The following is a 14,934-nucleotide window of genomic DNA, read 5'->3' on the forward strand; positions in this document are numbered from 1 at the left end:
ACTATAATAGATGAATGGTCATGCACCTTGTCTGTAGGTAGTTGATCGAAAATAAATGGACTGAAAATTTTATTTACATACCTACGGTACGCACGCGGTTCACAGCCTGAACGAGGGGTGTCTTCTTTCTTTCTTCTCTTTTTTCATGCTGTTATCCTCTGTTGGGGTGTAGGGCTCGAGTCGTATTCTACAGACTTCGGTTCTGGGCAGCTTGGATAACCTTTTCCGCCCCATCCCCAATACACCCAACTCTTGCTTTATGCAGTGTCGCCAAGTAAATTTAGGGCGACCGTGGTTTCCGTTTGCCGAACATCTTCCAGGTCAGCGGTTCCAGGTGGTTGTCCGGTTTCCTGAGGATATGCCCAATCCAATGCCATTCTCGCGTCTGGATCTCCTTCTGTTTGGGACAAGTTTGGGTGCTTGACCGGTGATTCTCCATCACTGAGCGTTGGTGATATTACTTACTTTACTGAAAATCACGCTTGTTTTAAATGCAGGGCCAAAATTTTCAAACAGGATTGAGAATGAGATAGAGCAGGGGAAACCGTGGCTCGCAAGCTGCTCTTTGGAGGTACAATTGCATCTAAATAATTGCGGAGGGTTTTAAAAAAATCTTGAAAACCTTCATTTTACATATGGAAATTTTAGATTCCCATACAAAAATATGAAATTTTCCGACAGCACATCACGCAATTTACATCTTATTTAAGACACAAAAATAACACTTATGAGTTCTTAGATCACTTAAAACAATATTTGCGGATTTTAGAGATTCCTAGTAGTTTTGTGAGTCCGCAACATAGTGGCGATAGTTAGAGACGGTCATTGATCCAGGCAGCATAACAGGTGACTCGCGTGAAGCCGGTCGGGTTGCTGCGCGTGCAGTCGCCCGCATGACCGAAGGAGGTCACACCGATCTGCAAAGGAAACACTATATTGTCACATACGAAGGAAAAAGTGCCCAGAACTGGAATCGAACCAGTGTGCTCTGCATTCGGCATAATTTTATTTGTTCTAGGAGTATTGATAGCACGCCATCACGACGGCGGGACCGTAGGTCCGGGCGAGCCTTGTTGCGATGTGTGAGTGGAACAGCTATATAGCTGTCTCACACAATACATACCAGCTTGTTATCCAGCACAAGCGGCCCTCCTGAGTCCCCATTGCAAGTACTTCTGCCCCCAGTCGTCGCCACGCAGAGGGTCGAGTTTGTGACGGCGGGACCGTAGGTCGTCTCGCACTCTTCATTCGTGATCACTTGCACGAACACGTGCGAGAGGAAGCGGTCGTGCGGTATGATAGCTGTAATCGTAACAAGCTAATTGAAGATCAAATGGAAATTCAAGGCTTGACTATATAGGCGCCTGAGCAACTGTGTGTTGTCTGGAAATTCTGGAATCCATATGATATCCTTATTTATTACCTACTTAGAGAAAACTCACTCAGGAAGAAATTTTTCGCTTTTATCAGTTTGATCGTGCAATTCAGGGATTTGCATTTCATGATGATGTCCCGAATTAAGGATGACTCACGCTATATCAGGCCGGGCCCGGGCCGAGACGTCCGACATGTCATTTTCTATGACGGTTGATCGCTGATCACGTGGTGCTTTCCAAGAAAACGAAGCGCCGGAAGTTCCGGCCCGGTCTAGCGTGAGTCATCCTTTAGGAGTACAGCTTGTGCGTCTACTTTATGACTTTTGTACGAAAATATCTTTATAAATTGACCCATCTTCATTCCTCATGGGTATACAAGACTTGGTCACAATTAGGAATGAAGATAAAAATCGTAAGTCTTTACTTACGGCTATCACTGGTTCTGCCGAAGCCTATTGCCTGAACCCACTGGCCGACATATGAGTCTTCACCAATGGCGATGGGAATGGAATGTATGGCACCTGGAACACATGTAATCCTCATGTTAGAACAAAAACCTGGGAAGGGAGGATCACTTGCCTATTCATTTCATAATCTATCTCTACAGTAATACCTAAGACAGTCACTAATAAGCTAATATTCAACGCAAATAATCGACTGCTATCATGAATTTGGCCTCTGATGGAACTTTGTCATCCTCTTACAATTATCTCGGCATTTTTGCCACAGCTCACTTGGGGAACCTAAAATCTGCTCGGCGACCACATTCCTAAAATACGGATTACGAGTACTAGTGGTAATAAAGCGAATGTAATCCGACCTTCCAGCTCGGACAGGAAAGTAGACGTTAGTAGTAGTAGTAAAATACTTTATTGTACAAAAAGAAACAAAACATGAAAGAACACACATCATTAGTACAAAGGCGAACTTATCCCTTTCAGGGATCTCTTCCAGTTAACTCTTGAGCAATTTGACGTTATTGGGACTAGTCCGGTTTCCTCACGATGTTTTCCATCACCGAGAAGCGGTTAGTAAATAAAATTATCAGAATGATATTACATGCTGCTGGTGGTGCTAAGGTACTGGTAAATATGACTTTACTTACTGTTGAAATCTACCCAGGCATGCTTAATGATAGCAATATCATTATAAATCGTGGTCGCATTATAGTCCTCATGCAACTCCACGTCGCTGGTGGAGACCCTAGTACCCCCAGAGAACAAAAAGATGGAGTCATAGATGACGGTGAAGAGCTTGGCTTGGGAGAAGTCGGTCCGCCAGCAGTGGGCGGCGGTGACGGCTCGGGTGTTGCTGAGTAATGTGGACCCGCAGACGGATTGGGAGTCGTCGATCATTGTGATTAGGATACCACCCTGGAAAAGAGGGGAACATTCTGTCAATCCCAACAAGTATTTTTTATTTTATTTTATTTTCTTTATTGGGGAAAAAAACAGATACAGGCCAATAATATTTACAGGTAGAATTACAAAATGGTAGATATAGCCTACATCCTAAGACAATTCCCACTAGGAGGTGTGACAATAGTTTTAGGATTGCATTGTGATCGGAACTAAATAAACAGACTTGTACTATACAAACTTACACTAAGATTTAACAATGCGACTTTTGACACTTCCAAAGTACAATAGAAATAGGAAATAAGAATAAATTTTATTTATAATAACTAAGAAATACGCATGCACAAAGGTGCCCGGTAAGCCCCGCTTGTAGGGTACACTTGTTTGTTGTATACACATGTGTGTGTGTGTTAAATATTGGGAAACTCATTCAATTATTTATATGCATGAACATTTTCATGCAAGTTTCCACATTGCAAGTTTAGAATTAGTCAATGTATTTATCTTCCGAAGACTGTTTCTTTTACGTAGTAGGTACGTACGATAGGTATATAGGTACTTAACTCGTATACAGGGTGGTCCAAACCTTGACTTCCAAAATTTTTTTTAGATTCCTCACGTCGTGGGCTATCATGTATGTTAGCCGATTTTTCGTAATTTTCGAGGTATGATTTTTTAAACTTTAAACTTTTGTTATGAAATTCCGGGGTTCCCATGCAGAGTGGCAAAAAAAACTGCATTCCCGTGGCCAGGGAGATGTTGGGATTATACTGAGCAACTTTTATAGGACCAATTCATACATTTTCTGTCTTGGAGGATATAATCAAACGGAGACGCCATGTCTGTAATTTTCTGTACAAAACAGTCTGCCGATTTTTGCGGGGGAGGGGAACGTCAAATGTATGCGTAACGTAAAAATAGCCATGTCAGATAAACGTCAGTCCATACATTGTGTATGACCGTTGGCCGCCTATTTTCGACAGAGGGGAAAGCCTGTTAATGGCTACTCCGTTTAGTTGTATCCTCCAAGTTTTCTGTCATACATTTTGGCTGGTCTATTTTCTATGGAAGGGTAAATTTTTTTTCGCGATTTCGGGGTTGGTTCCATAGTAAAAGTAGCTGTATTTATTTTCAAGTGTCAATGAAGTCGAAACGAGCTGTAAGAAGGTTTGGCAATAGATACAGCACAGAAAAAAATACCGAGAACACTTCACGAGAACTTTACAATTTAAACAAAATGTCATTGGCACATTGCTCATAGGCGTACGCACGGTGGGGCAAGGTGGCAAGTGTTGCTCCACCCTGGTTTTCTGACCAGAAGCTGACAATTATTAGGCACATTTGTAAATATCTGGGAGACCGCGGAAAACATATTTAAAAACTCAAAAATGCACGTTTTCCCAGAGACAAGATCTAGATGGATTTTTCACTCCGGAAAACCTCCATGTAGCAAATTTCATCGAAATCGTTAGAGCCGTTTCAACCGTACTCTGTTACAACGTACCCAGTCTCCCCTACGTCTGCCCCACCCCTTAAAAAATGCTAGGTACGCCCATGACATTGCTTATAAAAATAGGCTCTTACTTACAAAGAACGGATATTGTCCTATCCTAGCCGGCGCTCCCCCTGTGATCCTGATACTTTTGTGCATTTCCAACTCAAGCGCCTTAATCCGCTTCGCAGTAGGAATACCCACATGGTTATGATAGTCCAAATCTACATTAGATCCTACTTGTTTTCCACACACCAGTGCAACCAGAGCACACACCACGACAAGCTCCATCTTCAAAATACTATTGCCTTACACGTTCTGAAGAAAGCCAATTTAATCGCATATCTTGCCAATGAAACACTTTATTAATAGTTATTTCTGATAACTGATACGGTTATTTGTTTAGTACAATAGCTATTAAAGATGGCATTTAAGTATGGTAAAAATAAACCGTGATAATGGTGTATTTTGTTTTACCCGCGGGTGAATGACGAAATTCGCTGTCCCACGTGTCAAATAAAACTTAGATGTGTAAGGGTGTCGTCTATTGGGCAATAGTTCCTATGTCAAGCACTGGCACGTATACCTTAATAGGCTCTGAAGCATCGCCTGCCTAGGTACTCTAACAGTCTGCTTAAGGTATAAGCTTAGGTAGGTATATATAGTTAGGAAAGAAAATATAAGCAAATTTTTTTTACTATGATAGTAGTACAGGTACCTAAGTAGTGTACCTACTTATTAGGTACTTAGACCCCCCAAATATTAGATAATTAATAATAAATCAGCTATAAAACACCTAAAAGAAATTTATGCGTAGTTTTTACGAGCCTTTAACTACTTTAGACATATAACACTCGTATCTAGAAAAATTTAAGAAAGTAACAAATTATAAACCTTCGTCTGATTATTTAAAGTTTATAATTGACTATAGCAGCAATGTTTTATCATAGTATAAACTGACATAAACCATATCATTATCTAGAACGGTTTGATTTTACTGTTTAAGGTGCGTTTTATTTCATTTTTATTAGAATTAATAAAAATTATACTAATTTCATCAATGGATTGGGATTAATTATAAGAAATGTATCCAATCCATTAAGGATGACCCACGCTTGACCGCGCCGAGCCCGGGCCGAGGCATCTGACACGTCATTTTCTATGACGGCTTATCGTGTGCTTACGTGGTGCTTTCCATAGAAAACGAAGCGCCGGAAGCTCCGGCCAGAGGGCCTACCGCGAACCACGTTCGACGTGTTGCCTCCCTGTCGCACTTGTAAATTCGTACGTAAGTGTGATAGGGAGGCAACACGTCGAACGTGGTTAGCGGTAAGCCCTCAGGCCCCGGCCCGGTCTAGCGTGAGCCATCCTTTATATAAGTATACTATTCATTCTAACATGATTCAAATATCATATTGATGTCAGTGTACGTTAGAGTCTGTGCGGAAAGAGAAGAGTCGTGGAATGTATGGAACCCAATACATTTCATGACTCTTCTCTTTCCGAACAGACTCTATACAGGGTGCTTCCTGTAACAGGAGCAATAAATTAAACTGTAGGCTGTACTCCTCAAACTGACCAACATTTGTTCAGCAACTTTCGAAAATAACTCATGTTTTGATTTTTATTACACTTTAAAGTTTATTCTAAGACGCAATGTACTGCAAATTTTGTTATGTTTAAAGCGTGACAAGCAACGTCAAACACACTGATGTCAGCGTACATTGAAGGCAATATTTATTTTGTATGAAAAAGAGGAAGTCTAAAGGATTCATAATTTTTAAAAGTTGCTGAACAAATGTTGGTCAGTTTGAGGAGTACAGCCTTTGGTTTAATTTATTGCTCCTGTTACAGGAAGCACCCTGTATATAGAATTTAGAATTGGCCTGTAAGACATTAACGAAGCGAAATTAAAGCTTTCACGGCGCAAAGCGCAACGCATGTCAAACTGACGATCCCTATCAAGAGAGGGGTACTACTTATAAAGTCAAAAGGCGGATGCAACTGTCCGGGACCGGGACCTAACACACGCCGCCAGACAGGAACATGCTCTTTAATTTGCAAGCAATTTTGCAAGTATCTTGTTGGACGAAAACCAATGGCACTGTTGCTTGTTTTTTTAAGACATTTAGTCCACTTTTCTCAGTAAAGTCACATAAAAAAATAATAGTACTAGTGGGTACAGTAGATTCACTCTCTAAAAGGAATAGAAATTAGGTATTTATTGTCTAAGAAAACGCGTCTGTTACCAAAGTCTGTTACGACAAATATGACAAGCGCGAGCAGGCGTCCCCGTTCCGTAGCGGTGCGCGGCAAGTGGCAACTACTATGGCTAGACACCAAAATTGGTGTCGGCCGCATGTACTTGTAGCTAGGTACCTACTTGTAGCGACGCGGATAAATCGCGGAGTGAGCCGCGCCTGGAAACATTTGATGTGTAGGTACCTAAATCAAAATGTTTACCGAGGTTTTCAAAATAAAAATGCAATATTTATTTCATTAGATAAGTACTTTCGTTTATTTTTACGCCTGGTGCCGTATAGCGATATCTACCGTAAGGTAAGAGTGTTATATCTTAATCTTAATGGCACTGATGGTAGTTTCTTTCATCTTAAAAGTAAGATTATTTATCCAACAATACTCGGGTCTTAAATCACTCCGTCGTCCTCTATAATCTCCCATGCAAATCACCGCTAAAATATAATATACATGAGTTATTTATTCATATTATACTTCGCTGAATCGGTTATAATCAATTATGTTGGATGGGGTACGCGAATGTAACTAAAATAATTAATAAATTAATTGTTTGCTCACAATTCATTTATTTTCTACAAATTAGTTGGTAGATTTTACCTAGAGACTTTAACTAAAGCAATCTCGCTCGTTGGCATGAATTCGGCCTCGATTTTTTGTAGGTAACAATCATTACAATTTAATTCTAGCAACGAAAACTAATAATAACAGAACCCCTTGTTTTATTTTAGTTAGTTAGTATTAATTTAGCGTGACGAGTTTGCGTTTGCGTTAAGATGTTTATTTTTGTATGGGATTTTGAACAGCGCGGCGCGCCGCGCGTTTTGGAAACTCAAAATCCCATACTAAATCGAGTTTCATGTTAGTATTTCAGAATGTGGTTTTAAAATGAGAGCATATATCTTCGATTGTATGGCTGCGGCTATAGGTTCGTACGTACTTCGTGTGACCCTACAATTTATTTATAGTTTATTTGCTCGCCAGAATATTTTACTTAATTAAAACATACGAGTATTTTTAATAACCATAACAAGCCCATCATAATTCAGCCTTAAACCTACAAAGTTATACAATTTAATCGGAATTTTCCAACGTCTAGAACCAGTCTAAGGCGGTCTTCACATTGTTTGCTCCGGGGTGCGAGCGGGACATCGCTATATACGTGTATATCGCTGTCTCGCCCACACCCACAGTGTGATAACCGCGTAAAGCCATTCTTTTAAATAACTTTAACAACGGAATTCCGTAGGAATATTTGCCCCGCGAATGACATCGGTAATTTATGTCTTTATTCAGCCTGAGGCTATAAAATCGGTCAAGTGCGAAGCGGACACGCGCCCTGCCGGTTCCGATACAATTAGTTTTTTTTAATACATATGGTACTAATCTTACCGCACTAGTGCGATAATTAGCACATTAAGGCCGTGCATCGAAAAATAACAGGATCTTAGAAAGGTGGCAGTGGCTAGCCCCGGAAACAAACAGTAGTGATTTTCGGATATATGTTTCTTGACTATATGATAAGAGATTTCGTAGTAGTCGAAACACGAATGCTTAAAATTTTCTCGATAGAAAATAAATCCAAACTTACGTGTTCATTTTTCGGTTTTAGCTTCGTGCAACTAGAAAACACATCCATATCCAGCACAACCCACCTTACAGCAAAGGTTTTCATCTCGTCTTAACTTTGAAAGAACTAAATATTAACTTATTATCCTTTACCGATGGATTTATTATCGATTTTTGATTTTATGAATTCAACAGCAAACGCCCATTTTACGCAGTTCGGTTTCTCCATGGTTTCTCTTTCTGTCATGCGTCAAAGTCATAAATGCATCCTTTATGCCAGTAATGTTAGATGGCCGTCGTGCCTCAAAGAGGTAAGACCTATGTCACTTCGCGCAGCGCTCCGAATTACGTAAAATTTTAATATCCAATAAACGTTGAGTCGTAACTCCATTGAGTAGTAACGGAATCGGAGGTAAGCCTATGATGGTGCCTTCTTACAGGCCTATACGTTACGCATGTGTGCGTGTTTGCTAGGCTACGTCATGCTACGTCGAAATCTATACTCTTTGTCAGTTACAACGGGTTAGGAAATTTCGACAGATATTGAAATGTATCGGTAGCTGTTTGGTATTTAGCCATCAGAATCTAACCGTAACTTTTTGCTTTATTTTTGTTTGAAAATAAAATATCTATAAGAATATATTTTTTGCTTTTTTTCTATTGTAATGATAAAAATAAATCTAGTATGTTTCATGCTCAAATAATTTAAAATAATTGAATAAATATTAAAAACTAATTGATATTATTCGTTTTAATTATTATATTATTAAGTTTGTTTGAATAAAATATTTTATTTCAATAATACGAAAAGTTATTATATTTAAGTACCACTAAAAAAGGTCCCTACTTACAAAAACTCACTTGCACGGGCCGGGGTTCGAACCCGTGACCTCCGGTTTGAAAGTCGCACGCCACTACAATTTCACATAAGTAATTTACAATGACATGATACCGTGGAAAAAGTGAATATTACAATGTACTGTGTTACTATCATTTTATAGTTTATTTTGGCTTGACAAGGAGGAATGAGAAAAACGTGCAGAGCGAGAGGATTAAATCTCTCTGTCCCTTTCTTAAAGTAGCCAATCCTAATTATGACATCTGTTTTGATATTAATTCTTTGAACATAATTTGTCGATGTTCTTTTTTATATCATCGAGAAAGATTTTTATTAAAAAAATGGTGTTGAATTTATATGTTTTATTTATGTTTTTTTGGCATAAATTTCATTACTTTTGACAAATTTTGATTGTGATGACAAACGATTTGATGTGATGTGTGAAACGAGCCATGTGATCAACGATTTATCTAATAAAACTTCATTTAGTCGAAAAAAATAGTTGTCTACTACCGGGTGGAAAAAAATTATGGGCCCTGGAGGGAAAGTGCCTTAAAACCTTAAGTTTGCTCATTTTACTTAAATGAAACATTATTGTTTTTTACAGAAACAACTGCATTCAAAGATTTTTGAAGTAAAAACTTCTTTAGCGGCGCTAGGCACTTTTTGAGGTGGGGAAAAAATGATAAACTCGAGACAGCGTAAGGCGATCATGTGACCGTAAGGTTTAGATGGCCAATCATTTAGATGGCATTTAAATCAATAAAGAAAAACTCAATGACATTACATGAAAAAGGTTATAATCTTGTACGGGCTGAAGTACGAGGATCTCACAGTATTATAACTTTATATCACTCAAATATAATTAAATAAAGCTACATCTTGATGAAATCGCTAATAAAAGTGAACTCTAGTACTGGTGAATAAAACTCAAAATATCATGACCAAATATATTTAGATGCGAGGTCTGCAAGGTAACTTTACAATTTCTATTCGAATTTTAAACAATTAACGCTATAAATTTGAATTTAGAATTTTAAACAAGCTCACTGACCAGCAATATCGGAACCAAAAGTTTTCAATAGAAAGGAGGATGGGTCAATTATACATAGTGCTGCAGACATTTTGGACTAGTCATTGAGTTTTCACTTCTGTCGGCACTCCCGGAATGCAACACGTTGTTTTTTTTTAAATTCGCTTAGTCGCGCCCGGGAATCGAACCTACTTTTTCCACACTGTATAAAAGAACACAAATGCTTTTCTTCTGGTAACTTAAATGTTCTATCTATCTTGGTGATATGTCAATGCAATCAAATAATCTGAAAAAATAATAATAACCCAATTTATGAATTCCGTTCCTTCAGAAAAATGCGAAATGTACGTACAATTTTTAGGGATATCGTACTTTTTCCAGAGACAAATTTAGTTGGCTAAGAGACATTTTTACTGATTTGGGGTCTGTACTAAAAATCTAACATAATATGATAAGGACTTAATCGTTTTAAGCTCAAGAGTGAGTTTTCCTAAAGCTTTTTCTAAAAATTATGTCTTTATTAACGTTAGGAGTGCACTGCAGCATGTCAAATGTATGCCAAAATGTCAAGGGAGAGAACAATAAATTAAGTTTCAATTCCACTTCCACTCATCAGCAAAGTGATATAAGTATATCAGCAGTTTAAAGTTATTTTAGATTACAAAATTAGCGCATCAAAAAAATCAAAGTGCATAGAAAAAAAGTCTCCTGAGTCGTAATAAAATTGATGTCTCTTGGGTCACCAGAAAAGTCACCAGGTAGAACGATGACCCAAATCACATTTAAAAGAAAATGTAAATTTTGTGTACTACCTACGAACATTTTTCAAAAAACTATGTTTTTATAGCATATTAGACCCAGGATAGATCTAATACCTCTTTTCGTACCCCGGATAAAATGGTCGGCGACTAAAAAAGTAACTGAAACGTTACGTTATTAGGTTCACGATGCCGCGTTGTACCCTTGCCTTCGTTGCGATATGTTTGGTAAGTCAGGAGACTTAAAAAATGAGCCATGATTTTGGGACATATTAACAAATATTTTTTTGAATAGGTATATATTAATTTTAGCGGACTTTAATAATTTACCAGTTAAATTAGATGTAAATACCTTTTTAGTTAATCGTTAATATGATATATTAGTAGCAGTAAAACACTTTATTGTACAAAAAGACACATAAAACATGAAAAAACACACATCCTTCGTATATGGTAGAATATATTTTTCACACTTATAAGTAAAAACCAAAACCGATACGCGATTGGGATACGCTCTTTTTGTATGGGATACAAAAAAAAATTCTCCTGGGTCACCAAGAAAAATCGACATATTAAAATAATTCAGTTCGTTTTTAAGTTCTAGTCAGATTGACTTTTTGGTTATTTGAGATAAATTACAATAACGCTTAGATTTGAAAAACATGATTTTCTATTTTGTTGCGATCGACCCGGGTAATAAAAATAGGGCGAATTTGAACTTTTGTTTGTTGTCGTTGTAAAATGTATTAAAAAATAATGTAGGCACCCCTGACAATTGAAATTCAAAATTATCCAGAAAAAGCGGCCAAGTGCGTGTCGGACTCGCCCATGAAGGGTTCCGTATTTAGGGGATTTATGACGTATTAAAAAAAACTACTTACTAGATCTTGTTCAAACCAATTTTCGGTGGAAGTTTGCATGGTAATGTACATCATATATTTTTTTTTAGTTTTATCATTCTCTTATTTTAGAAGTTACAGGGGGGGGGGGCACATTTTACCACTTTGGAATATCATTTTTGAAGACCTATCCATAGATACCCCACACGTATGGGTTTGATGAAAAACATTTTTTTGAGTTTCAGTTCTAAGTATGGGGAACCCCCAAAAAAATTTTTTTTTCTATTTTTGTGTGAAAATCTTAATGCGGTTCACAGAATACATCTACTTACCAAGTTTCAACAGTATAGTTCTTATAGTTTCGGAAAAAAGTGGCTGTGACATACGGACGGACAGACGGACAGACAGACAGACAGACATGACGAATCTATAAGGGTTCCGTTTTTTGCCATTTGGCTACGGAACCCTAAAAATGAGTGTTTCAAAAAGGCACCCTGTATTCATTACATACCTAAATAATCTCTTATTCAATAAAACATATAATTACTAAACACTGTGATTTATTTCAAATAAATGCAAATCGATCGGATAAAAGATATTAATACCTACCTATACAACAATGAATACGAGTACAGTCAGCTGCAATAATATGTTACACACCGAAGGCCGTTTTGCGGTAGATCATGTTAGATCTTATTTGTAGAGCCATAAGAGCGTGTCACATACATATTTTTGCGGCCGTCGAAGAGTAACATATTATTGCAGGTGACTATACCTATGAAAAATTCGAGGGTTAAAAAGCATTTCAACCAAAGCATTTATAATAATAACGACTATGGACGCCTGCAACCCCAGGGGTATTGTAACCCCATAACAATAAGGTTGAAATTTGCAATTAGTGACCGCAAAGTCAGGTGAGCGTAATCAAGTAGGTAAATCTGTTTTCATCATATTTTATCAAAAATAATCTCTTTTCTGTTCTTGTGCTATTTTCTTATTATCAATACTCTTAACTTATATGCTATATACGCTGCTGCTTCTATGCTGTTAACATCTTCCAAAACAACAATAAATATTCAGGTTTATTAATTAATTATTTTATTGTTTGCTATTATGAACAAGTAACAACGCCATCTGTTTCAATTTTTTCCGAATTTAAGTTTCTGGCCGACCGCAGCGACCGCGTATAATGGTAGTTAACTTCTGTAACGTTAGATGGTGCTAAAAGGTCACACAAACTTCACGTGCGGCGCGAAGCGTTTCCATGTGTGCGTGTTAGCGGGGAGGGAAGAACTCTAGGGCGTGGTTTACGAAGCGCCAGACGCGGCTGCAGTAGGCCCTTAAGTAACTATATTTCGGAAATTTTAATTGCCATATACTAACTACTACGATATATGTGCGTATAGATAATTCGCAACTCGTGTCGATTTAAAACACTCCATACGGTCGTGGCCACTCGTTGCGAATTTCCTATTTTTCGCACCTAGCTGTATCGTAATGTACACTACTCTGAAGCACGACTCACCGGACTCACGCCCGACTTGTTGTATTAATTAAATGTGAGCTACTACACACACAATGGTCGCAGGTTCGAGTCCTGCAGGAGGTGTACATTTTTCCTTTCATTTAAAAATTTATCTTACGCTCCGTGAGATCCAGTCCGTGACAGACAGACGGACAACGGTAGTAAATTGTAGATTGAATGGAACTTTATTAGGTACTAATACAAGCTACGGAGCTACGAGTACGGAACCCTAACAAAAAGCTTGTTTTTTATTTGCCATTTTGTTTTTACGAGCCATAACTCACACTGCAGGTTTGTACTCTTGCCCGCATTTTTCTAAACACCCTAAACCGGCTTTGAGAATTTTAATTAAGAGTCATAAGTGTCATAACCTAGCCGCCGCCATACAATCTAAGTTATATATATATAACTCTCATTTCAAAACGACATTCTGAAATAACATGAAATTTGACATGAATAAAATAAATAAATATTAGGGGACATCTTACACAGATCAATCTAGCCCCAAACCATTGGGGAGACACTCCTGACTTCGGGCAAACTCGGCTCAGCATTGCTCCGAGCAATTATTAGGGTTGACACAAATTGACATCCCTTTGCGTGCACGACCAGAGATAAGATAATGACTTGAATTTTGACAACCCTAAATAGCCGAAAGGGATAATGCCATAAGTTAGAAAGTGATATCAAATCATGATCAGGGACCGGAACCGGTTACCTTAACCGGGGTTTTTCATAGGGTTATTTTAGAAGTGGTTATAAAAACCCCTACCATAACGGTAACCGTCTGATAAGGTGGGGTAATGATTCGACCCTGTATCGCTGTGTAACTTCGGTTTTGTAGGAAGTGCTTTCTGTACGGTAGTACTCACGTAGTACTATAAATACTCGTACCTATATTACTTTTTCTGTGCCCAAACTAAGCAAAGCTTGTACTTCCATAGATAAATACATACTTATACACATAGAGAACGAACATAACTCAGGAACAAATAGCTGTGTTCATTATCACACAAATGCCTTTACTGAGGCTTACCAGGATTCGAACCCAAAACCATCGGCTTCACAGGCAGTGTCACTATCACTACCCACAGTACCCACTAGGCCAGACCGGTTGACATGAAGTAACATATATATCCATTAAGGTATATACAAGAGACGACATCTCGAACAAAATGTTTCCGCACCTCAGAGAAGTGCATGCACTTCTTTGCTTTTAGTACGTCACCGACCACTGACGAGATGCCACACATACATGTACAGAAAATTAAAAAAAAAATTAAAAATGCCTTCGTGCGTGTTAAAAAGTTGCAACAATAGCACAAGAAAATATAATAAAAGGGATGGAATAACATTTCACCGGTAAGCAATGAAATAACTGTTGATTTACTATTATTTAGTTTTCAAAGTAAATGTTTGGTCGTAGAAAAAGTATTGTATGCAACGTTGTTTAACTGAGTCAAAAAATACTCGTGGCGTCTTTATTAACAATTTTCGGCTTCGCATGCATGCATGCACTTCTCTGAGGTGCGGAAACATTTTGTTCGAGATGTCGTCTCTTGTATATAACTCGCTCTAATTTCTTTGTACAATCGCCCACATTCTTACTGTCCATCAGTGGACCTTACGCGTTTTATAATAAGGTCCACCGATGGGCAGTTTGTATTACAATTCTATCAACAATACAATACAACATATTGAACAAGTTGCGGCATTTGATATATTCAATTCGTTGCTCCTACTGCCAGCAATTATCTAAAATCGTATGCCATATTGCAAGGCCTGTAGAAGACACTTGTGTTTTGCTCGGTTGGACTTTAACAATCTAACATCTCACATTTTCTGTACATGTCACGGGTATGTCTGCATTGCAAAACGACAACGAAGGAC

General features: G+C 38.1%; 1 protein-coding gene across 1 annotated transcript; it reads right to left on the reverse strand.

Moving 5' to 3' along the window:
• Positions 1-774: 774 nt before the first annotated feature.
• On the reverse strand, positions 775-4,516 carry LOC134654254 (serine protease 1-like). The gene is made up of 5 exons (XM_063509721.1): positions 4,323-4,516; positions 2,482-2,749; positions 1,805-1,897; positions 1,124-1,302; positions 775-917 (listed from the first exon to the last, which is right to left on the reverse strand). The coding sequence occupies exons 1-5, from the start codon at positions 4,383-4,385 to the stop codon at positions 813-815; spliced, it is 708 nt and encodes a 235-aa protein (XP_063365791.1). The 5' UTR covers positions 4,386-4,516; the 3' UTR covers positions 775-812.
• Between the last annotated feature and the right edge of the window lie 10,418 nt (positions 4,517-14,934).

This window comes from Cydia amplana, chromosome 14 (assembly GCF_948474715.1).
Source record: "Cydia amplana chromosome 14, ilCydAmpl1.1, whole genome shotgun sequence".
Classification (NCBI taxonomy): Eukaryota; Metazoa; Arthropoda; class Insecta; order Lepidoptera; family Tortricidae; genus Cydia; species Cydia amplana.